At 51.2% G+C, this 21,668-nt stretch overlaps 9 protein-coding genes across 9 annotated transcripts; 4 read left to right on the forward strand and 5 right to left on the reverse strand.

Moving 5' to 3' along the window:
* Positions 1-146: 146 nt before the first annotated feature.
* Positions 147-3,080, reverse strand: Z517_12541 (uncharacterized protein; the record flags this gene model as incomplete). The annotated part of the gene is made up of 3 exons (XM_013422485.1): positions 147-488; positions 549-2,699; positions 2,751-3,080. The coding sequence occupies 3 exons, from the start codon at positions 3,078-3,080 to the stop codon at positions 147-149; spliced, it is 2,823 nt and encodes a 940-aa protein (XP_013277939.1).
* Positions 3,081-4,651: 1,571 nt separating this feature from the next.
* Positions 4,652-5,280, forward strand: Z517_12542 (nuclear cap-binding protein subunit 2; the record flags this gene model as incomplete). The annotated part of the gene is made up of 3 exons (XM_013422486.1): positions 4,652-4,702; positions 4,759-4,859; positions 4,914-5,280. 3 exons carry the CDS (start codon positions 4,652-4,654, stop codon positions 5,278-5,280), a joined length of 519 nt encoding a protein of 172 aa, XP_013277940.1.
* Positions 5,281-5,325: 45 nt separating this feature from the next.
* Positions 5,326-6,218, reverse strand: Z517_12543 (pyridoxal 5'-phosphate synthase, glutaminase subunit Pdx2; the record flags this gene model as incomplete). The annotated part of the gene is made up of 2 exons (XM_013422487.1): positions 5,326-5,905; positions 5,968-6,218. 2 exons carry the CDS (start codon positions 6,216-6,218, stop codon positions 5,326-5,328), a joined length of 831 nt encoding a protein of 276 aa, XP_013277941.1.
* A 956-nt stretch (positions 6,219-7,174) lies between these two features.
* Z517_12544 (uncharacterized protein) lies at positions 7,175-8,965 on the forward strand (the record flags this gene model as incomplete). The annotated part of the gene is made up of 1 exon (XM_013422488.1): positions 7,175-8,965. The coding sequence occupies one exon, from the start codon at positions 7,175-7,177 to the stop codon at positions 8,963-8,965; it is 1,791 nt and encodes a 596-aa protein (XP_013277942.1).
* A 161-nt stretch (positions 8,966-9,126) lies between these two features.
* On the reverse strand, positions 9,127-10,731 carry Z517_12545 (hydroxyethylthiazole kinase; the record flags this gene model as incomplete). The annotated part of the gene is made up of 1 exon (XM_013422489.1): positions 9,127-10,731. One exon carries the CDS (start codon positions 10,729-10,731, stop codon positions 9,127-9,129), a length of 1,605 nt encoding a protein of 534 aa, XP_013277943.1.
* A 3,167-nt stretch (positions 10,732-13,898) lies between these two features.
* Positions 13,899-14,324, forward strand: Z517_12546 (uncharacterized protein; the record flags this gene model as incomplete). The annotated part of the gene is made up of 1 exon (XM_013422490.1): positions 13,899-14,324. One exon carries the CDS (start codon positions 13,899-13,901, stop codon positions 14,322-14,324), a length of 426 nt encoding a protein of 141 aa, XP_013277944.1.
* A 436-nt stretch (positions 14,325-14,760) lies between these two features.
* Z517_12547 (uncharacterized protein) lies at positions 14,761-17,171 on the reverse strand (the record flags this gene model as incomplete). The annotated part of the gene is made up of 6 exons (XM_013422491.1): positions 14,761-14,932; positions 15,027-15,150; positions 15,267-15,805; positions 15,876-15,939; positions 16,016-16,898; positions 16,947-17,171. The coding sequence occupies 6 exons, from the start codon at positions 17,169-17,171 to the stop codon at positions 14,761-14,763; spliced, it is 2,007 nt and encodes a 668-aa protein (XP_013277945.1).
* Positions 17,172-17,940: 769 nt separating this feature from the next.
* Positions 17,941-19,021, forward strand: Z517_12548 (uncharacterized protein; the record flags this gene model as incomplete). Its single annotated transcript, XM_013422492.1, has 3 exons — positions 17,941-18,088; positions 18,145-18,923; positions 18,977-19,021. The coding sequence occupies 3 exons, from the start codon at positions 17,941-17,943 to the stop codon at positions 19,019-19,021; spliced, it is 972 nt and encodes a 323-aa protein (XP_013277946.1).
* A 472-nt stretch (positions 19,022-19,493) lies between these two features.
* Z517_12549 (uncharacterized protein) lies at positions 19,494-20,732 on the reverse strand (the record flags this gene model as incomplete). The annotated part of the gene is made up of 3 exons (XM_013422493.1): positions 19,494-19,887; positions 19,940-20,065; positions 20,119-20,732. The coding sequence occupies 3 exons, from the start codon at positions 20,730-20,732 to the stop codon at positions 19,494-19,496; spliced, it is 1,134 nt and encodes a 377-aa protein (XP_013277947.1).
* Positions 20,733-21,668: the final 936 nt, after the last annotated feature.

The following is a 21,668-nucleotide window of genomic DNA, read 5'->3' on the forward strand; positions in this document are numbered from 1 at the left end:
GTAGCATTTGTCGCCTGGATTTCCACTCATGATCCCCTTCAACTGCCCGCCTCCCCCCGGTTCTTGTACATTATGGTTGCCTTGCTGCAGACTCTTCGGGCACCATCGACATGCTCCCCCGATTCAAGGTCCGTCCACAAGTACTCCTAGTACTCCATCTTTAGTCTCTCGAGTCTTTTCATGGCCGCCTCGATCACGGCACCTTCCCTCTCCACCGTCGCCATGATATCCGCGATGCGTTCTTTTTGCAGTCGACTGGAGACGCCCAGTCCGCTGAAATTGGAACTTCTAGGAGATGCAGCCGCTCCACTGGACCGGGACGTGAGAGTGATTTGTGAGGCTGACATGGACGGCGTGATGGATGATGCCGAGATTGAGGAGACAGATGCTTCTAGGGCTGGAGGACCTTTGGGCGAGGCTGGGTGCTGTTGCTGTTGTTTTTCGATACCGTGAGCTTCTCCAACGAGGGATTGAGTGAGTTGTTTGACCTGTAGTCTACATGTCAATCGTGTTTCCGGAACAAAGGAGAGCAAAATCGAGATACATACCATCGCAAATCGCTTTTCGAGATTGGTCTCTCCTCCGCCACTCTCTTGCTTACCCTCTCTACCCACAATGCCAACAGTCTGCCCCAGACTCTCAATCTCATGCATCCAGGCCAATTCCTTGGAGCTCAGCTCTCTATTCGCCGATCCAACACGTCCCACCTTCCTTCTCAAAGCCTCGTACCTCGCCACCAAGTTGCTCTGCTTCTCCCGTGCCTCGCTGATCCGGGTCTCGGGTGACTTCTTCTCCCTGACCTGGCCGTTTTCATCCTCCTCAGTATTGGCGGTAAGGCGCTGCAACTGCTGGGCAAGTTCAGTCATCTGCTTGACCTGGCCAGCAAGTTCGATTCTTAGGCGCTCACATCGCCTGAAGAGCTCTGCAGCTGCATTCTCTAATTGAGCAGACTGCCCGCCAACCGTGCGATGCGTGAAGGTCATAATTTCTAACATGGCCGGGCTCAAACGCATAGGCCGTTCGGAGATGGCTTTCTTGAGATGTGGCGGCAGGCGTTGGCGCATCGAATCGATCGGGCTATGCTGGTTGAAGTAGAAGATTTTGGGAGGACAGTACGGCTCTCGTGTGGGAACCGTTTCGACAGGCGACACTGGCAGATTCGCAAGTTGAGAATCCACATGAGTAGAAGACATAGTGAAGTCGGTAATGGAGGGACCAACAGATGAGATGCCGGTCGGAATCTGGTCGAAAACTACTCCGTACGCGGCGGTCGAGCTCGCAGTCAAGAGCAAGTATCCCAGTGATGTGTCGTCAATGATAGTCGGAGCCGACAGAGCCTCAGACTGCTCCCGTGCTTCAATCAACTTGTCGATTACACAGACTCGATTCTGACATCGGGTCTCCAGCCTGGTTCGCATGCCAGGATCGACAGGCTGTGTCCCAGAGAGTTCGACACCCAGCTGAGTAACCCAGTCATTCAATGACAATGAGTAGACACGCGTCAGAGTGGTCACAAAAATGGAATAAGCGGAGGCGATATCCGGAGTGAATACTGGCCAATTAGCAGCAGGGTTCGCCCCCGAACCGTCAAGCATAACAACATCGGCTAGTGTCAAGGGTGTAGCGTCAGATGAAGGCACACCGAATGCACTTTTCCCTTTCTTGGGCAGCCACTGTCCTGTTATGCCATCAAGATCGATGGCAAGCCAAACTTGGTTTTCAGGGGTGGCAATACAGACAGTTGTGAACGGTATAGGCTGGACGAGATTCTCGTCGATTTCGTCGTCGTCTTCGCCATCGAACAAATCATTTTCATCGAGCTTCGCAGGAAACACATGTATATCAGACACCTCAATCTCGGAAGCTTCCTCATCGGAGACGATCGTGAAGGGCCCCTGGAGACGTGGAATGGCACTTGGGTTTTGCGGCCTGAACCGAACCTCAAACTCGCCCAGGCTGTCTGTCGATTTATGGACTTGAGGCTCCTCGTTGTCGATTTCTTGGACCCACTCGTATTGCTGGTCGGCGGCGCGTCTTTCGTCCATGTCTGTCTCGTCGTCGTTGATTGATGCCATGCGCGACACAGCAGTCGTGGTCAACGATGGAATAGTTGTTGCTGTCGGTTTCCACCTCGATGGCAGTAACGGACATAGAGCGTACAAATCCCCATTCCTCATTGCAACCCAAAGAGTCATGCTAGCCCATGCATCTTCATCCTCTTTCCCTCGACCACCAAAACACGCAGCAGAAACCTCCATGTCAAAATCGTCGACAGAGAATCCGCGAGTTTTGCCGAAACCAGACGGCTCAAAGTCTTGGTCGCATGATACCCCATCAGCCAGTTTCCGTAGATCGATGGCCAGTTTGGGACGGTCGAGGGACCAGCTGTTTGCCTTGTCAAATTCCCATACTCGAACAGCCGCTTCAGCTGTCACGGTAACCAGACAGTCGGTAGAAGCAGTGGCATAGGCCAAAGGATGCCATAACACAGATGCAAGCGGAGATTCTGGGATGACATGGACAGTCGGACCAAGCTGATATGTTTTTACTTTCAACGGTGAGCGGTCATGCTCCTTCAGTCGTGATGGATCTGGAAGCACTGCGATGTGGACGGTATGTTCTGTGCAGATGGCCAGGAAAAGGCCAGAGGGCGAGATTGAAATCTGGCGAATCTGATAATAGACAGGAACAGCCAATGTCTACATTAATGTCAACATTATCTCTCTGTAAGACCCAGTGATTCCACATACTCTGTAAACACTGTCACGGGGAGACTCTGTGGCATCAGAGCGAGACAGACCAAAGCGACTGGTGCCAGACTGGGTGTTGTCCTCCCATTCGTCTCGAACTGCGCTTAGATCTGCCCATCTGATTTTGTTTCCCACGACCGCAAAGATATCCGTCCCCCTGCTAGCGACCAATCTCCTGGGCCCTTGGTATTGTGTCGAAGGAAGCGCGCCGAGATAAGAGGTGCGTTTGGACGGAGAGGCGGGCGACTGAGGTTCGGGGTCTGTAAAGATCTTTGATCCAGGCGAAGGTCGCGCCAGGAACGGGGGTGTGTACCCAATAACTTTGGGCATTGTGGCTCTTTAAGGCGAGAAACAATAGCAAGGACAGGCGCACATTGCAGTAGCAGAGTTTCTACAATCTGTGTCAGACGAGGTGTTACAAAGGTGCAGTCTCGCATATGTCAGTTGGTGAACATTTTCCTTGTTAAGGCGGTGCTGGGAAATCTACCTGCGGTTTACGCGCTGCCCTACCATTTCTGGTATGGTCGCGAGCGAGACGCGCCGCCGCTTTTAGCATTAATAAATCCCCCGTTCTTCGGCCCTCTCGATATTTCTCTCTTTCCTCGACTTCATTCCCTTCCTCACCTCTATCGCCGGTTTCGCCGTGGTATCAGAAAGACCCTGACAGAAAAAAAATGCACCTGAGACGTCCTGGTCGAATGCTTCTTGCAACGAAGACTACGCTTAGCCCAATCCTTTCAGATCCGCCATGACGTTCACACATGCCCAATATCCCGTGGTGATTAGAAACAGGTGGAATTGGATGGTCAATGGATGATATCGTGTCTTGAGCATTGGACAAAGCAGAACTGGATAGAAAACAGCATTTATCAGCCGTGAAGGGGTACACACCTTCCCAGACCACGGGCTGGGGGTTCTTTGTAAGGCAAACGAGACCCATGCAAAGATGGTATCGGGAACCATAAGGTGTTGAATGCCTGGAAACCACATCCTGAGTTAGACAGTGTTGACGATCTGAGCGTGGCCTTCACCGATGCTCGTTTCAGCCACGTTTCTAGCTCTTTATCCATGAACAATCACGTACCTGTCTATCCATTGTAAGCATTCGCGAGTCGGCTAGTGAAGGCAGTAGAAAGCGGCAGACCAGTGGTATCCGCGAGTCTGATGGTCCGAATGTTGTCCTCTCGTGAAGACTCAATATACCGTGCCATGTCTCTCATCAGATTTTTCCGCCATGCGAGGTTCCTAGGTGTGTTTTCCGGGGAACACGTGCCAGAACCGAGTCCATATGAGTGATACCCGGGCAATGGCTCTTCAAATAGACGTAAAGTGGTTGTTTTCCTTCCGTTTCCACGCGGACCACTTCCCTGAAGGAGACTTCTGGTGCTATCGATGGGTAATTTTTCTGGCTAGCGCATCAGTCTCCATACCGAGTAGTTGCACGCACCCTGGACCTCAACAGGAACAACAGCACCCTGGGCGAATTCTTTTGCTTGAACACCACATGTCGAGCGGGTAGCTGATGTCTTCGCAACGAGTGTGGCAATCTCATCGTCAACAGAGTATTCTGAGTAGCCCATCATTGTCCTAACGTCACCTTCGTTGGACCCATCTGCCAATGACCGATAGTATAGTACCACTGTCCCAGAACATACTACTCGCAGTTGGTCTTGTGGTCAACGGAGAAGTGGCTTGGGTATTGAGTAGTAGAAGGTCACGAAAGAAGTGTGGTGAACTGGATAAAAGCGGCGGAAAAAGAATCTCCATGTGATTGGATAGAACTCTGTGGTTGTCTAAGCCTAATTAGGCGGTGCGATCGCGCGAGGAGAAGACGCGGCGCAACTTGGCCTCATTTCTCTATCATTCAATCTCTCATTACTGCTCCAGAAGGGCGAAACAATATGTCCACCGTCGAGAGGCTAGACAGGCCAAGTACCTACTACTCCGCAAGGGTTGGTCTCTTCTAATATACCGAACAACGCAAGATCTGAGCTGATGCACTTTGAAGAAGAAGCGCAAGTATGGTCGAGACCAGCCTGAAGATGGTGACAGGCAAACAGAGCAAGATGACCTGCTGAAGGATGCAACCACTCTCTACGTGGGAAACCTGTTCGTCTGCTGCGTGACACCTCGTGCTGAGCATCGAGACTGAATTGTACGCAGGTCATTCTACACCACTGAGGAACAGATCCACGAGCTCTTCTCCAAATGCGGCGAAATCAAACGTCTCATCATGGGTTTGGACCGTTTCCAAAAGACGCCGTGTGGCTTTTGCTTTGTGGAATACTACACACATCAAGAGGCACTGGATTGTATGAAATATATTGGCGGCACCAAGCTCGATGAACGCGTCATCCGAACTGACCTGGATGCTGGATTCCAAGAGGGCAGACAGTACGGCCGCGGCAAATCGGGCGGCCAGGTCAGGGACGAATACCGAGACGAGTTCGACCCAGGAAGAGGAGGCTATGGCCGAGCGATTGACGCGGAGCGGAAAAAAGAGGAAGAAGAATATGGTGGCGGCAGATGATGCTCTTGTTCAAAATGTGCAGGAACTCTATCCAAAGTGCTGGAATCATGAAACTCCGTTCGCCGTGCCGACTGCATCCATAACCTGCCTTAACCACCAAACATGGATCCGAATATCCGAGGTCAATTCAGGATGAAAGCTGGTTCCGAAGACGTTACCTTGCTTGACGGCAATGATATCCCCCACTTCCTCACCAGCGTGCACTTCAGGGCCCATGCCGGCTGCTTTCTTCAAGCGACCGGGCAATTTTCCCATGATGTCGACGTGAGAGCTCATAGCCTGTCGGGCATGCTCGTCTCTAGCAGACTTGTGTGGGGCAACGACTGTCTCCGCAAGTTGTTGTTCGCTTGTTTGGATGCCTTGCACGTTGGGAAGAATCTTTTCGACCACGGGAGCGCGAATAAAGATGCCAGGAAAGGGCGTCTTGTCAATTGCGCCATTGCCATGCAAGAAGGGCAAGTCAAGGTCTGCCTGGAAGCTCTCTACCTGTCGTCCAAAATGGTTTCGATTCACCCGCACGTCGAGTCCCCCTATCAAATCCTGTCCGCCTTTCTTAGTAGCATTAGCCGCCTCCGCGAGCAGAATCAACCCGGCGCAAGTTCCCCACGTTGGTTTGCGGTGGACTCTGGAAGAGGCACACGTCAGTCATCACGTCAGAATGCTGAGGAGATAAGGGTGCTATCCTACTTGACGAATTCTCTCAGCGGTTCCAGCAATCCCGACTGGGCGGCGACGAGGGAGATGGTTGTACTTTCGCCGCCAGGAATGATCAAAGCATCACAACGAGCCAAATCTCTTGCGTTTCTGACTTCTGTAAACTCGAACGAGGCTGCAGTGCCCTCGCGGCGCAAGTAATCGGCGGCTCTCTGCAGCAGTACCAGATGTTCCAAGAAGGCGCCTTGCAGGGCCAACACGCCGACGGTGATTGTCATTGACATTCATGTACGAAGGAACGTGTGTCGAAGGTGGGAGGGAGGGGATAGCAGGTAATCTCAATAGACGATGTGTTAGATAGGAGACCGGTGGAATAGACGGCTGGCTGATAGTCGCAGCGAATAAAAGGATGGTCTTCTCGCCGTGGCTCGTGGTTAGTCATGTTGCTCGTCTTGGAAAAAAATTCAATACGACAATGATTCATTCCGCCCTGTGGCGACTGCGGAGGCTGCGAGTGGCTGTAGTGGCTTTGATTGCCTGCGCCATTTTTGATTGGCCATCTCCGTCGTTCGCCGACCTCATCGACTTCTTCTTCCCCTTACGAAACCTGAACAACCATCAGCAGCCCGGGACAATCCTTCTATCGACCCTTGATGCCTTTCCATCCAATAAGACGCTCATCTCATCTCCATCTGGCACCATCAGGCCCCTCGAGACAGCGAAACCCATCAGCCTTGTGGAACCCTCTGATCTGGCCACCCTCTGAACCCTCGACGCCGTTGATCACCCGTTCGGCCCATTGCTAAATTAAGACTTTGTCTCCTGAATGCTATCAGACATCTCTTCTTTGTTCTTACATTCTTTAATCTCTCTCTTCTATAATCTAGACTATAGACTCCATAATCCCACTAACCAGCTCCTGATAGACCTTTACAACTCAGCTATCTGCACGCAGTCTAGCGGCAGCTCCAGCAGGCCATTGCAAGCTCGAGCCCTTTTCGGTCATTGACTGGATGTCGCGCGAGACTCTTCTTCGGCGAATGGAGATCCTGTCGCCGGTAGGGTGTTCTTGAGCATACGCTATTTCACACTTTTGTGGTTGTAAGAGGAGGCGCGGGATCCCGCAGCTTACAGAATTGACTCACGTCGCCCCTATCGGTCACTATTCCACTACTCGAATCAACGCCGGCTTCATATCACCAAAAGTACGAAAGTACGAAAGTACGAGCAGTCTTGCACTATGTCGCCTCATTGTCCTGCCAACTTTACCACCACCATCAACCGTTGGTACATTGATACCCGGCCCTATGTGCCCCAACCACACAACCCTAAATCGCTTCACTCCCTTCCCCTGCTCTCGACCCTGAGGCGTTCCGATGAAGAAGCAATAACACGGTTCATTCGCCCCGCAGATCGCTTCATGTCTCTTGCAAGCGCCCTTCTGAAATACACGTTCATCCACCGCCGTGCAAAGATCCCCTGGTCCGAGGTTCAGATATCACGAACACCCGCTCCTCATCGACGTCCTTATTGGGAACCGCCCGAGAACTGGTCCACCACTGACATCTACGACGACAATGACCCAGCCGACGGAGAATCTAGCTTGATAAGAGGCCTCGAATTCAATGTCTCTCATCAAGCCGGCCTCGTCGTCATCATCGGCTGCTCCACGCCTACCCCCCAGCTTCCTTCATCTGTCGTGCCGAATCCCGGCCCGCTTTCTCCCACAGTTCTAGATTCGTTTGCGCAAATAGACCTCGCCAGTCACCCGACCTGCAAAGCGTTTGACCATCCTGATCTTGTCCGCGTTGGAGTGGATATAGCCTGCACAAACGAAGACAAACGCACTCCGAAGGATCTCACCACACAGTCCAAATTCGACGAGTGGATCGAAATTTTCGCGGAGATGTTCTCTGACCGCGAGAGACGCCACATGCGTCAGATGCCAATCCACGTCCCAATCAAAGAGCGTGAGGAAGGCGAATGGGCGAGTGATTCAAGCTCTTCATCAGCTGCTTCCTCGCCCACAGACGGGCCCGGCAGCGGGACAAACAACCCCTTCTCGAAGCACGAGGCCAAGATCATCAACATGAAGTTGCGCCGGTTCTATGCGTATTGGAGTCTAAAGGAGGCATATATCAAGATGGTGGGTGAGGGACTGCTCGCTAGCTGGTTGAGAGAGCTCGAGTTCCTCGACGTTCATGCCCCCCCTGCCCCACTGCTCCCCAAGCCTGACTTGCATCAATCCGCGGCATCGAATCACCAGCCCAAGAACAGCAGCAACACACACGCCATCATAGAGTCACAAGGCATGCCCCTTCCCGCATCCGCCGACATCTACGCGCACAGGAAATCTCAAGGGCACTTCTCTTCTGTACCTCCGGTCAACACATCCATTCAGCGTGGTAGCGATGGTGCTGCAACCACTGACACGCGCTCAAAGCGCGAATCTGTTGAGAGTTTTCTCATAAACCCGGGTTCATCACCCGGCACACACCGTCGGACATCCTCGATCCCTGCTGCCGACATGTATGCGCAGAGAAGACTATCCTTTGCCTCCCCAATCGAGGGCAAACCCAATAAGCTTTCAATACCTGCCACCACAATGGTTCACCCCCATGCTCACGCTCGCAATCGTTCCCACGACTACCTCTCTCCCTTCCCGGACTCCCCAAGCACACCATCTCTTCTCGAGCCACCCCTCCCGGCAACCTCCTCCCCCAACGGCCCTTGTGCAGGACACCATCCCTCCCCAGTGGAAACCGCAAAATGGACACCTCCGCAGCAAGCCGAAAGGGGCATGACCACACTGCTCCGCGGCAAGCGGGTTGAAGATGTACAGATCGAACTCGTAGCGTACGACCAGGATTTTATGATCGCCACTGCTCTGAGAGGTGTTGAGGAAAGGCCAATCTCCGGCAGTGATGGCGGTGCTGGCTGGGGGGAGGGAAGTGGATGGTGGTTGAGATTAGATATTGAGCAAGACATTCGACCTTGTGCCGAAGGCTGGTGTAGCTGTCTAGACGAGTAGAATTTAGCATTGAGGATTTCTCTGGCTATTGTACGCCACAGAGGAAAAGAAACCAGGGACAAAATGGCGATGCACAATGATTATGATAGTTCACTCTTCTATCTGTTCGTTTCTTCCCTCATCCGTAGGCCCATTTTTCTACTACTTTTCCCCTCGTGCTTTCACAGAATCATTTCCACTTTGACGAATGAAGCGAACTTCTCGGCCTGGGCCTCGCCGTCCTCTTCGCTGACCATCTTTGTTCCCCGGCGATAAAGCGAATCCAGAAACAAGCGCACAAACGAGCCGGGCCCGTCGGAAAAGCTGGCAACATCTTCGGAGGCGAGTTCGAAATGCAGGATCCCAGCGAGAGCGGCGAGGAACTTGTCGTCCGGGTGCACGGCCAGGTAGCTGGCGATGACGGCGCCCAGGGCGCATCCCGACCCGGTGACCTTGCTCAGCCAGGCCGAGCCGTTGTGGATGGCGAGCGTGCGTGTCCCATCGGACATGTAGTCGATTTTGCCCGTCATGAGGACGATACAGCGCTCGCGCCGCGCCAGGCTCTTGACCAGCAGGGCTTTCTGCTCAGGGCTCGAGGTCGAGGGTCCAGAGTCCACGCCTCGCTGCTGCGTCGTGGATGTGCCCGCTACGGCAGCGATCTCGCCCTCATTGCCCTTGATAACGCTGAAGAAGCCCGCTGTGAGGAGGCGCTCGATCGCAGCACGGCGCACGGCTGTCGCACCACCGCCAACCGGGTCGAGCAGGATCGGTGCCCCGACAGCGTTGTACGCCTTTATGCCTGCAACCCATGCCTCCAACTTGTCTGGCGTGATGGTTCCAATGTTGACGACAAGCGCGCCGCCGAGTTTAGCTAGATCTGCGGCTTCGCCCTCGTGCTCCGACATGATTGGCGAGGCGCCCGTGCAGAGACAGATGTTGGCGACGAAATTCTGCACCACCGTGTTGGTCATGTTGTGGCAGATGACACCAGACGAGAAATGTGCCCTGATAATTTTAGGAACTTGGCCGATGAGCGTGTTGACATCGGTGGTCACAGGTATGTGTGGAGGAACAGCCGCGTAGAACTTTTCAGGCGCCGATTTGATCAAGTCGAGAAGTGTGCTTGCGGATGTTTTGGGGTCGGTCGACGCCATGATGGCACTGACCACGGCGATCCCGCTCAGGCGGTTTGTGTCAAAGGCGGACTGATGCAGCACGCGCTGAACATTCGTGGCGTTGATACTGCCAATAGCCACACAGGGGACGGACTTTGCGGTACCGGTGTCGCAGGTGGCCAGAATCTCCTGGAGGCCCCGCGTCCCGATAATGTGCTTTGTGTCCGTCTTTGTGGGCGTGGCGAACGTAGTGCCAATTCCCAGGTAATCTGCACCGTCCTTGATGGCCTTGTCAGCCTCTACCGGCGACGAGGCTGTGACCCCTATGATGGCCCCTGGTCCGAGGAGCTGTCTGGCGCGAGCAACGGCCATGTCATCCTGACCTATGTGGACGCCTTCGGCGCCGACGGCCATGCACACGTCGACACGGTCGTTGATCAAGAGGGGAACTCCGTGTTTCTGCGTGATGACGTGGAGTTTGGAGGCCACATCGACCATGACGCCGGTATCGGCATGTTTCTCACGATACTGCACCACGCCCACGCCACCCTGGCATGCTTCATCGACGATGTGCAGAATATCCTTGTCTCCCAGGATGGCGGGTGTCGAATCTGTGACGAGGTACAGAGACCAGTCTATGTAGAGGAGGTTTGCACGCGTAGTTTCAGACATTTCGCCGGTGATGCTGCCTCACGTTTTGTGTGAGATTAGGAGGGATGGATGGATATCCGAAGGCTCCAACCATTTCCCAGCGATGAGTGGGTCTTTTTTTTGTCGTGGAGCACTTTGGAGAGTTGATTTCGAATCCGCGTATAGAGGATGTCGTTACAGTAGGTTACCAAAAGTCACTGGACACTAGCCCCTTAGTACGCCTCCTGAATACTACGCCCCCATACACTTGGTAGCTTTTTTCCATATATTTATTATGGTAGAATAGTATAAGATATAATTAGATATAGTGTAATGGGCTGAGTAGGTCGAAAGAAGGATAGTACAGTCACGTGACTGTACAGAGAACATGACATGGGCTTTCTATTACGTATTGCTGCGAGAGAGAACTCTAAAAAAGAAGGGGCGAAGATCATTCTAAAAGGCGTCGACAATATTTAAGTCTTTACTGTACTGTGTTCTTCTTACTACTATCGCTACTACTACCTGATCTCTTCCCTCGCCTATAATACCCTACGGCATAACCTGGACGTTAACTCTGAGGGCTAAACGTGCTGGCGGCTGAATCCTGATCAAGGAATCTCTCACGACTACCGACCTACTAGACAGGCCTCTGTACGTTATTGCACGTGCACGCCGAACCTCAACCGATCCTCGTACAATAGTTATATATAGCTAGGTATAGATAGTTATATCCGCTTATACTAGTCTAGTATAGATGCCTTTAAGACTACGAGACGCTAGAGTCGGCTAGATATAATTATATATAGCCAGATATACCTAATTATATTAACTAGCTAGTTATAGGAACTATAGGGAACTAAAGACTAAATAAATCGTCGGAGGAGAGTCTTACTCCGGTAATATTTGTAACTGTTCGGAGGACTAGTGTTATGAACAGGCCTTTTGGCAAGCTACGCGTGAGCAACAGCGAGGAAAGTCAACAAAGGAGCTAGGCTAAGAACGGGTGCCCTACTCTGGTTCACTCTGTCACGTGTGGCGAGAGCATAACAGAGCACTACGGCGTAATCTAGGATGCTCTGTCTACGGAATATAGAGTACAGTAGAGTACTACAGTGTGATCTAAGATACTCTGTCTAAGAGGGACGGAGTATAATAGATTAATACGAGTCTCCCTACTTATATATTCTAAGTACTTTCCATAGTCTTCCCTCGTAGTTAACTTCGTTCATAAATAATCGAGTTCCTCTTAGTTATTCGCTTTACGTATAGTTCCGTACACTATTCTCTTAGTTTCGTCTTAGCTTCTTCGTCCTACTACTATATCACTAAGTAAACTATTTAAGTTTATATCACGAACACCTACGTGACACTGGACACTCGGCTTAGGCCACTAACTAAGGAGTTAGGCCGCTAGCTAAGTAGCTAGCTTACCGTATATATGTAGTAAGAGGAGTTATACCTATTAACCTTAAAGCTTTCTTTAAACGTTAATATCTCTATCTATAGACTAGTTATCTATCATTATTAATCCTATAGTATATATATTTACCCTCTAGTTAGGTAACGGGTCTGATACTCAAGCACCTACAGAGCGAATCAGAAGAGATTATAGAACATCGTTCCCGGTGACGCGGCTCTCTAGACTCTACTCAAGGATTAAGCTACCTTTTCAAAGAGCACTTGAATCTGGCATGTTGAAAATACGTCTTTTAGTTCGGTGATCCATCGCCAAAATGTTCTGTCCACACCAAAAATGTCTTCCTTTGGCTCTAAACTGACAAAGTCAAAGTCAATGATCATGCAAACGCAAAACCCGAAATTCTGATACATCTGCCTCACGTTGTATCGCGGTTGCACGCGTCTTGAAGATGGAGACATACTAGCTACTTGACACTTCTGTCATGGCCTTATTGTCTGAGACTTCCACCTGGGCACCCAATGCTTCACGATCCACCCTTCCCTCCGTTCCAAGAGCGACCTTTTCGATCATGCACGGGACAACGCTCTGTTTGTCGGGCCAGATCAAAGATAGAATGAGGTAGGAGAATAGCCCAACGAGGAATGTAAAATACCAGTTGAAGTTCGCGATATACGCCGCTCCGCCAACATCAACAGAGGAGTGCTTGAATCTTGACTGCTTGATGGAGTCATGGTGATGAGTTGGACTTGCCCAGCTCTATAGCGCAATAACTGAACAGTGTTCTCAGCTCTGGGGTCCTGCATCGAGACCCTCTTCTTGCCGATTGATGATCCTTCGAACCCTCGTCACGAGGCTGTAACTGCGACCCGGCGTCCTTGGCGATCGCAAGTAGAGGCCATATGCAGCAAACGGCAGCGGAAATAGGGATTGCTTGTTTGCTTCTTGACTTCGGACTGAAGCTTTTTTGGGTGTTGAAGTTGTCTGCCTGAATTCCGACTCAGCGTGTGGATGGGCGGACTCGCTATGTCTCCCCTGAAATCCTCTAAGAGCTCACGCAAAGCTTCAAATATATTTGTTAAGCTTTCCAGTACTCAGCCACATTCATTGCTCATCTCGTTCACCTGTCGATCTTGATCTCGGTCGATTGTGGAGAAGCATGATCATCCGAGTAGGTTAGCTTCTAGGCGGCAAACCGAGATTAAAAGACCCTACGCCATGCTCTACCACACTGACATACAGCGTGAGCTCCCAATATTACGTATCGCCTGGCAAAGGCCTCTGTCTGTCTGCCAGGCAACAGGCAAAATCAGCCGGGGTCAGCAGACATGACCATAGCTCTCGTATCACCTTGGACGGATGAGTCGACCCATTAATGTAGGCGGTGGCCGGAATGCCGTCACATCGCACTATCGCACGCCTTTTTCTTTCGTGATTTCTGGCAGTGACGAAATTGATGATCTGATATCCATCGATTTAGACTGCCGATGTCCTCCTGAATCTTCTCCACCGTCACGGTTTCAAGCGCTAAGCGCGCTTCATGCGTTTGAATAGTTGCTCCCACGTGTCTGACGGTCTCTTGCTTCATCGATGTAAACGCGATATGCGATCGTCTCCTGGAGTATATGTGCTGTTGTCGAGGCCGCCCTGCTCACAGCAATTGAAGAGTCACCGTCAGCACGTGTACTCGAGAGGTATTCATACCATTGATACCTGGGAACTCAGAAACCTAGCCACATTACTCCACATCAACGGAGAGCCTACTCCAAGGGAAACAACTATCTGCAGAATGTCTTCATCATCTGGAAAGGCTCAATACTTCCAGACCCCAGGTCCCTGGGGCACGGAAGCCCAAACAGCTGGCTACTCCCAGTCAGTCAGCTTCCCAGCCAATGGGCGTATCGCGGTCACAGCAGGACAGCCTGGCATTGACCTCAAGACCGGAAAGCTGGTCACTTCTTCGCTGGAGGACCAAATTGAGGCGGCCTTCGACACCGTTGACAGTGCATTGGTGGCTGCGGGTGCTTCGGGTGGACTGGCGACCGCTCACAAAATGACCATCTTCTACCTCGATATCAGAAATGAGCCGATTCTCATGAACATCTTCCGGAGGAGGTATCCCAACACCAGACCGGCCCTGCTTGCGATCGGAACGCCGACTTTAGCGATATCCGGCATGCATGTGGAAATCCAGGCGGAGGCTGTTGTCGGTTGAGTTTGAATGTGCGTATTCACGAACACAGAGAGAACAAAAAGGACGGAGAGAGACGATGGGACTGAAACCGGCGGGAAAAGTAGACCTTTTGGTGGTCAAAGAATGATTATTTTAGAAAAGCAATGGAAAGTGTCGTGGGAATATGGGAGATACATGGCCCTATAGCTAAAATCCATGTCCTCTCCTCCTCAAGCATCTACGTGGATTGGGCAAACAAATAACTGACCAAAGCTAGACTTGATCGGCCTCTAACCCAGTCTTAGTACCCGATGACTCGATCATATTGTATGATTCTGGATTTTACCTTATTGTTCGGTTTCAACCATAAAGCAAGGATCATGTTCTTAATCTTGCTAGGCCGCTGATCGGTCTTTAACTCCTCAATCAAAATTAATGACATATCGCAGAACCATTCTACATGTAGCAGTAGGCATGGCTAGAGCCTCTGCTCACGCTTTGGGCCTTCAGCGCAACATGCTCCCCCAGTAGCATCGCGATGTACAAATGTTGACTGATTCACATTTTGCTGCGAGGGAGGCACATCGACCGAGGGGTTTCGGTCAAAGAAGTTGACCGGCTTGAGTGAGACTTTGAGAATCTCGACGGGCCTGTCCAATCGGTCAGCAGGGAATTCCAGCAAAGTAGGATATGTTGATGGCCATGAAGGAGGCAGGAATTCTGCAATTGCAATGGCAGACTTACATGACTGGGAAGTCCTCAATCCTTGGGACGTGGTTCAAGCCAAACTGCACCCATACCACGATGTCCTCATCCACGACACTGTCGCCGCGTGCTACCCAGCTTTTGATTCCTTCTCCACCACGACCTATAAAGGTTAGAAGACATACTACTGGCTAGTCGACCGATAACGTCGGGGATAGATGAATTCTGTCTGGAAGAAATCGCCCTTTCCGGAAGTACGATTGAGAGCGAGCCACTTACTTTGATTCGTGTATTTTCCGCCCGAGAACAGCTCATCTTGCCTGTACTTGGTGACATAGATATTGTGGTCGGCGAACTCGGCACGTTTGAAATGGTAACTATCTGGATGGGCCAGGATCTTTTGCATGGGTGGAGCAACAATCTTATATGCGATGGGCATCTTGTTGACCGTGTTGGTGATCTGGGCATTCTGGATCATGAAGACGCGACTTTTGGACGAGTCTAGGTCGATTCCGCCTGCCTTTTCAACCAATGACATCTTGGAGATGTAGCCGTTGCCGTGTGGGTTGAAGTCGTCCATGGGCATAGCATAGCATTCTGAGTATGCTAGGCGATTGCCATCCGTGTAGCTTCCGATGGCGGGGTCTATTCGGAGGGAGAGCAAGTGTTGATGATGTTGGGCCAGAACTCCTTCGTGGACGATGGTTCCCCATGGCACTGAACAGCCTGGGTCGATTGCAGCAGTAGACAGAATGCCTGTTGCGCGGACCTCGTAATGGAGTTCGCCTGCCTGGTTGAAAATGAAGGCAAGTATATATCTACTCTCGGTGTAGAACGGTAAGCAAGGTGATAAGGTCTCGGGTCTCAGTCAGAGATCGACAAACTTACTCGTAATTAGAAACGGTCAGGATCTGCTGAATAACAAGTTCGCGGTTTCGTACGACGCACGCGCCTGGGAAGTTGAAAAGCTACATCAGCTCCGTCCCAGAAGATATGCACATAGTTGCAGAAAGGGCTCTTAGACTCACGGTCAGTGCGGTAGTTAGAGTGTTTCCACCCTATGCCATTGTCTTGCTCGTGGATGCACACAGCATTTTCTTTGACCACAGGCTCGCCTTCCGGGGAGACTAGCAGGCCATCGAGATATGTGATGGAGCCGAGACAGTCACAGCCGAGCTTGAGATTGTTCGAGACAAGTCCTGCACCAACGTCGCCTAGGTCAAATGCCTGCTTTCGATGATATGGAGACCGTGGATCAGCATACGGGACGGTCATCTCGCTGAGACTGATTCGGTAGAAGATAGGTCGCCCGTCGTAGCGTACGTCCCGAAGTACGACACCCTCTCGGTAATTGAAACCGATCCTGGCGTGCCATTTCTGCCATGTGATGACATTGTCGGGAGTGATTGAGTAAGACGGTCCGGCAGGTTGGACTATTTGGAGAGGCTTCAACCCTTTTCGGAGGGTAGTCTCTTCGGGCACATACTCCTTAGGCGGGATATATTGCCATGGACCAGTCTCCCCGGTCTTCCAGTCTTCGCCAGTTGGGATCTGATCGATTCTGGTGACTTTCATTTCAACGGGGTCGACAACGGGAGAAAATGACAGCGGACGAGCATAGTGGTTGCTGTCAGGATTCGATTTCTCGCCCACAAACATGTAGACCTGGTATTGTCGTCTTGCATCGTCCAGGCCGTCGGTTCCAAAACCCCAGGCCTCAGGAACCACCATGAGGTGAGAAGGGAGCTGCAGTTTCTGGATATGCTCGACGACCGCTGGATCCTTCATCACCATTTCCTCGACAACCACGACTTCCTTGAAGTCCACGTTGCCATGATATTCGGGGCTCATGCGCTCAGTCCTTTCAACAAGGCCTGAACTGAGGTTGACGTACGTCGTGATAAAGCTATCCTGGTACTGCGTTAGTTGCTTTTTGGAAGGAAAGGCATGTACGCATACAGTGCCCTTGAAGTAATAAGCTGCAAATGCCGTCCGTGGAATAGACGGCAGAGGCTTTGCATTCTGCTCAGCATTCAAATATGCAATCGTTTGTTCTTTGATAGGTTCCTCAAGTGTGACGGCTTTGAATACAAGATCTGTGTGACCGTGTAACTTTCTGATGATTGCGATGGCTTGTTGCGTTTCAGCAAAGCTGAGCTCTGACAGTGGGTGGACGGGTGCCATGGGTTCTACTCGCCAGCAGCACTGCAACTTTGTGTCAAGGATCGGGTTCTCGGGCTTGGAGAAGGTGATGGCCGATGTTGGCACCCTTGTATCTTAAAAGATGCTGGGCTGGATTGAACTTCTGCTATTGATAAGAGACACGTTGCTTTCTATAATGGAATGCGCTAATCGTGCTTGCCTAGGAAGCCATATCGGAAAGATCCAGGCTGGGAGAGCGCACCGTCGAATGGCTGAGGTCCATGTCGCGATCGTCGTGATGTACCAGGCCTTTATGGGGGTCTGTGCGGCGCAGAAGATGTATTGCTTACGCACGAACCGCGCTGACCCTTATCAATCGACCAATTGGTTTATCAGACGGACACTATCTGGGGCTCCGGCGATCTGCAACTTCAACTTCGAGGCGGTGCGCGTTGTGCGCGCGGCGGGACTGAGATGCGATATGCTATCGGAAACAATCCCTAAAGAGTGATAGAGAAGCGGTTAGCTAGCTCGACGAGGATAGGCTTGCTCAGCTCCAGCGACTGCAGATGGCCTTCACTCACCATAAGCCAATGGCGATGCTTCTTTCAGTTCATCTGGGATCCTTGTCTAACATCATCCACGAAGATCTATGGAAATCCAAGATGAGGAATACAGTATATAAGGGGCATCGTCTGTGACCCGTCGTCTGCGACCGGTCGTATGTCTTGATCCATCATCAGCATATCATTGAGTTCTAACTGTAATACTCCCACGATTCTGCACAGATTTGGACTATACCACCGGCACCATGTCTGAAATTCCGCTCATCACCTTGAACAATGGACTGAAAATGCCATCGGTCGGGTTCGGCTTGTGGAAAGTCGACAAGAACACCTGTGCCGACCAGGTCTACGAGGCTATCAAGGCTGGCTATCGCTTGCTGGATGGTGCATGCAGTAAGTCCTGCCTGACATGATGTTAGATATACCACAACTAATTTCTTTGAATGAAGTCTACGAAAACGAGCAGGAGTGCGGCGAGGGAGTTGCCCGAGCCATCAAGGAAGGCATTGTCAAGCGTGAAGATCTGTTCATTGTGTCCAAGCTGTGGAACAACTTCCACGAGGCACATGTGGTCGAGCCCATTTGCAGACGCCAACTACAGGACTGGAAGATCGATTACTTCGACCTTTTCCACATGCACTTCCCGGTGTCTTTGAAATATGTCGACCCCAAGGAACAGTACCCTCCTCCAGATGGACCTGAATTCCCCCAGGGACCTGCCTCTGTGCACGAAACGTGGCAGGCGATGGAGAAGCTGGTTGAGAAGGGACTCGTCAAGAGCATTGGTGTCTGCAACTTCAACGGCGGTCTTCTCTACGACCTTCTGAAGTATGCTAAGGTGAAGCCAGTCGCCCTGCAGATCGAACACCACCCATACCTTACACAGCCAAGACTGGTGAAATTCGCGCAGGGCCAAGGTCTCGCAGTTACAGCATACTCATCATTCGGTCCTCTCTCGTTCGTCGAGATGGATTTGGAAGAGGCTTTGAAGGTTAAGCCTTTGTTCGAGACGAGCCCGGTCCAATCTGCTGCGAAGCGAGTTGGAAAGTCCCCTGCACAGGTCCTTCTCCGCTGGGCTACACAACGCGGTATTGCTGTTATTCCCAAGAGTAACAAGCCCACTCGTCTGGCGGAAAACCTCGACGTCAGCTCCTTTGACCTGACAAAGGATGAGATCGAGGCTATCAGTGGACTCAACATGCGTCTGCGTTTCAACGATCCTGTCAAGGTAAGATTACGTTTCCCCCTCAATTTGCAGACTTTTACTTAGCGATTTCTTAGTTTGGCGAGCCTCACCCGATATTCGATGACTTTGGCGACTACTAGTTGAGTCCAATCCAAATATCGCGGGCTTGACTCAGGCTTTCAAAGGAGGAGTATGGTTATATGGACCTGGTGCTAGAATGGTCTAGATAGACTCAACGAATAAAAAGTTTGCACTGGCTTCTGGGGCGTTTCTTGTTGATCATCATTGTATTTGTTTGAAACAGGTATCTGTTTCAAAGTGCCTTTTCTTGGTGGATAAGATATCTCAAGGATTTCGAGTTCTCGTACCTTTGGAGGATGGGAATCATCATATGGTGTACAGCACGCCTTGTTCTCATTCAATACGAAACATGTCCACTACTTCTTGGACATTGTGTGAATCCGCCTAACATATTGTACCAGAAGAACCGGTATCATGAATAGTAAGACCCAACCTAGGTATAGGTAGCCGTCTCCAAAGATATTACAATAGTCCTCAATGTGTAATCTGTATTGATCATTCAGTGAAGTATCTCATCTAACAGGCGTATATCTAATCCTGCACATCCAATACCGTAGGGTCAGGGTTCTCTCGTCCCAAGACCTTGCGACAGTAATCCTCAAATACGTCGGACCAAAGGTGACGGACTTTGTAAGCTGCAGTGTTATCCGGATAGTTGCGCACTGCATCCCAAAGTCTGTTAAGCGCCATAGGCTCTTTACCAAGATCTGTCAACGGATTCATATACGTTCGAACGGTGAAGACTACTGCTCCAGTGCGAGGCAGTCTTCGAAGGGACTGCAGCTCTGTACGGATCTCGATGTCCTCCACTGTCTTGGCTGGAGGCTTTTCATCCATCGGTTCCTGATGAAAAATTCCGGGACAGGGTTGGATGAAGACATTGTTCCGCTGAATCGCGCCATCCACCTTGATATTGATGAAGAATCTTGCCCAAGTGTCAGCAAAGTCTCCAAGTCAAATTCATTCCGTGTTATTACCTTTCCATGGACTTTTGCAGTTTTTCTCTCCAGGTAGGTACAGGGCCATGCATTTGATGCAATGGCCATCCGATTCGGTCTTTGAGTCGCCATCCCGAAGGACAAGCCAGAAAGCAGGCTCTCCTGCTGCTTGTTAGCATTGAGGCTTGAATACCAGGCGCTGCCACCGGAAAACTTACAGATAATACCGATCTAGCTCTCCCAGATGCAAAATGTACAGATCATCCATCACGAGCAAGCCGGCTACTTCCATCGGGTGTCGGTCGTACGGTGCCCGAACACGATATCGCTCATTCATAGGGACGATGACAATGTCGTCGCCGTCAAGCTGGAACATGTCTGGATACCGCTTCGTAACGTACTCGACAATAAGCTGCAATAGTTCCTCGCAAGACTCGTCTGTGTTAGGCAGAACTTGCAGCACGTCGTCATGTAGGTCTCCGTTCATATATCTGAGTTTGTCGAGATGCTCCTTCTCGTATGCACGGTCATAGGTAAGCCAGTTGTTTGGGTCGATTTTGCGGAGGCTCATGGTCATCTGGAATTTCCCGGGTTTCCAAGGATGTGGCCAGTCGGGTGCTCGTTGGGTAGGCAAGCCACTGAAGGGCTCGATTGCTTGGAATTCAAGTGGAAGGTCTTTGACGGCAAGCCTCTTCTGTGGCCATGGTTTGGCCTGAACGGACCATGGGACCCATTGACTCTTCTCCTTGCCCGAGAAAAGGTACAGTATCAGAGTCGAAGCAGCACCCAAGATGGTCAGGGCGACCAGAAGATGATGAGGTAGCAGAGACATCTCGATGCTTGGAAAGAGTATAAAAGGCTGTCAGTTGTGCTTTGTGAGGTGTTCGCGGAGAGACAAGGAGACAAAGCCGGGTTTTGATCACAGACATCACCGTCAGAATGAGTTGGCTGGCTCGTCACTCCTGGAGACGGGAAAGAACCATTCCTGGCATGAAATAGCCATAATAGCACATATGTGATTCTGCTTGGCCCTTGAGCTGCCGCTGCCTCAGCGATAGCAGAGATCAATCACTAGAGCCAGATGCTGATCCTTGCAAGGCTCCCTGGAGAAGCGCCTCCACTGAGAGGCGACCAGGGGCGGCACGACACCGCGCAGAGCGCGCTCTCTCGCCTGTGGATGCATGACCCTTGGACATTCGTTTGTATGACCGGGATCTTATCACGTCGTTCTGCATACGATATGAGACTCTTGGCAGCGAACTGCATTTGACGGTAGGCGTGGGTAGTTAAGATCGCTATAGCTTGTTTCAACGTGGATTGCTGGATTCGGATAGGAAAGCATACAGTGATTGGTGATGAAACCTCGGGCAGGCCACATCTGTTGCTTCTGAGAACTGTCCTCCTTCTGTACTGGCTGTGAGCCCTGCATTTTTTAAATCTAGCTGCGTACAGGCCGCAGCAAGACTATCATGCAATAGACTGAGGAGGTGCTGACTGCTGGTGATTCAATCATCTTGGAGCTGTCAAAATAGTCAACTGCTCTTCTACGGGGTGAGCACCACAACCTGGACTTGCCCCGCGATGATGGGGAACATATACTGCCCAATGACATCGGCCGTAACGACTTGCGGGCCACCAACAAGCTGACCTGGCCCACGGACGTCTCCGCCTTCGATAAGACCTCAGGCAATCTCACGAATTCCGTGGACATCTGCAAGCTTCGCATCAAATGCAACTCAACGCACACGTCTATGACCATCTCTCGATA

Source organism: Fonsecaea pedrosoi (assembly GCF_000835455.1).
Source record: "Fonsecaea pedrosoi CBS 271.37 unplaced genomic scaffold supercont1.10, whole genome shotgun sequence".
Classification (NCBI taxonomy): Eukaryota; Fungi; Ascomycota; class Eurotiomycetes; order Chaetothyriales; family Herpotrichiellaceae; genus Fonsecaea; species Fonsecaea pedrosoi.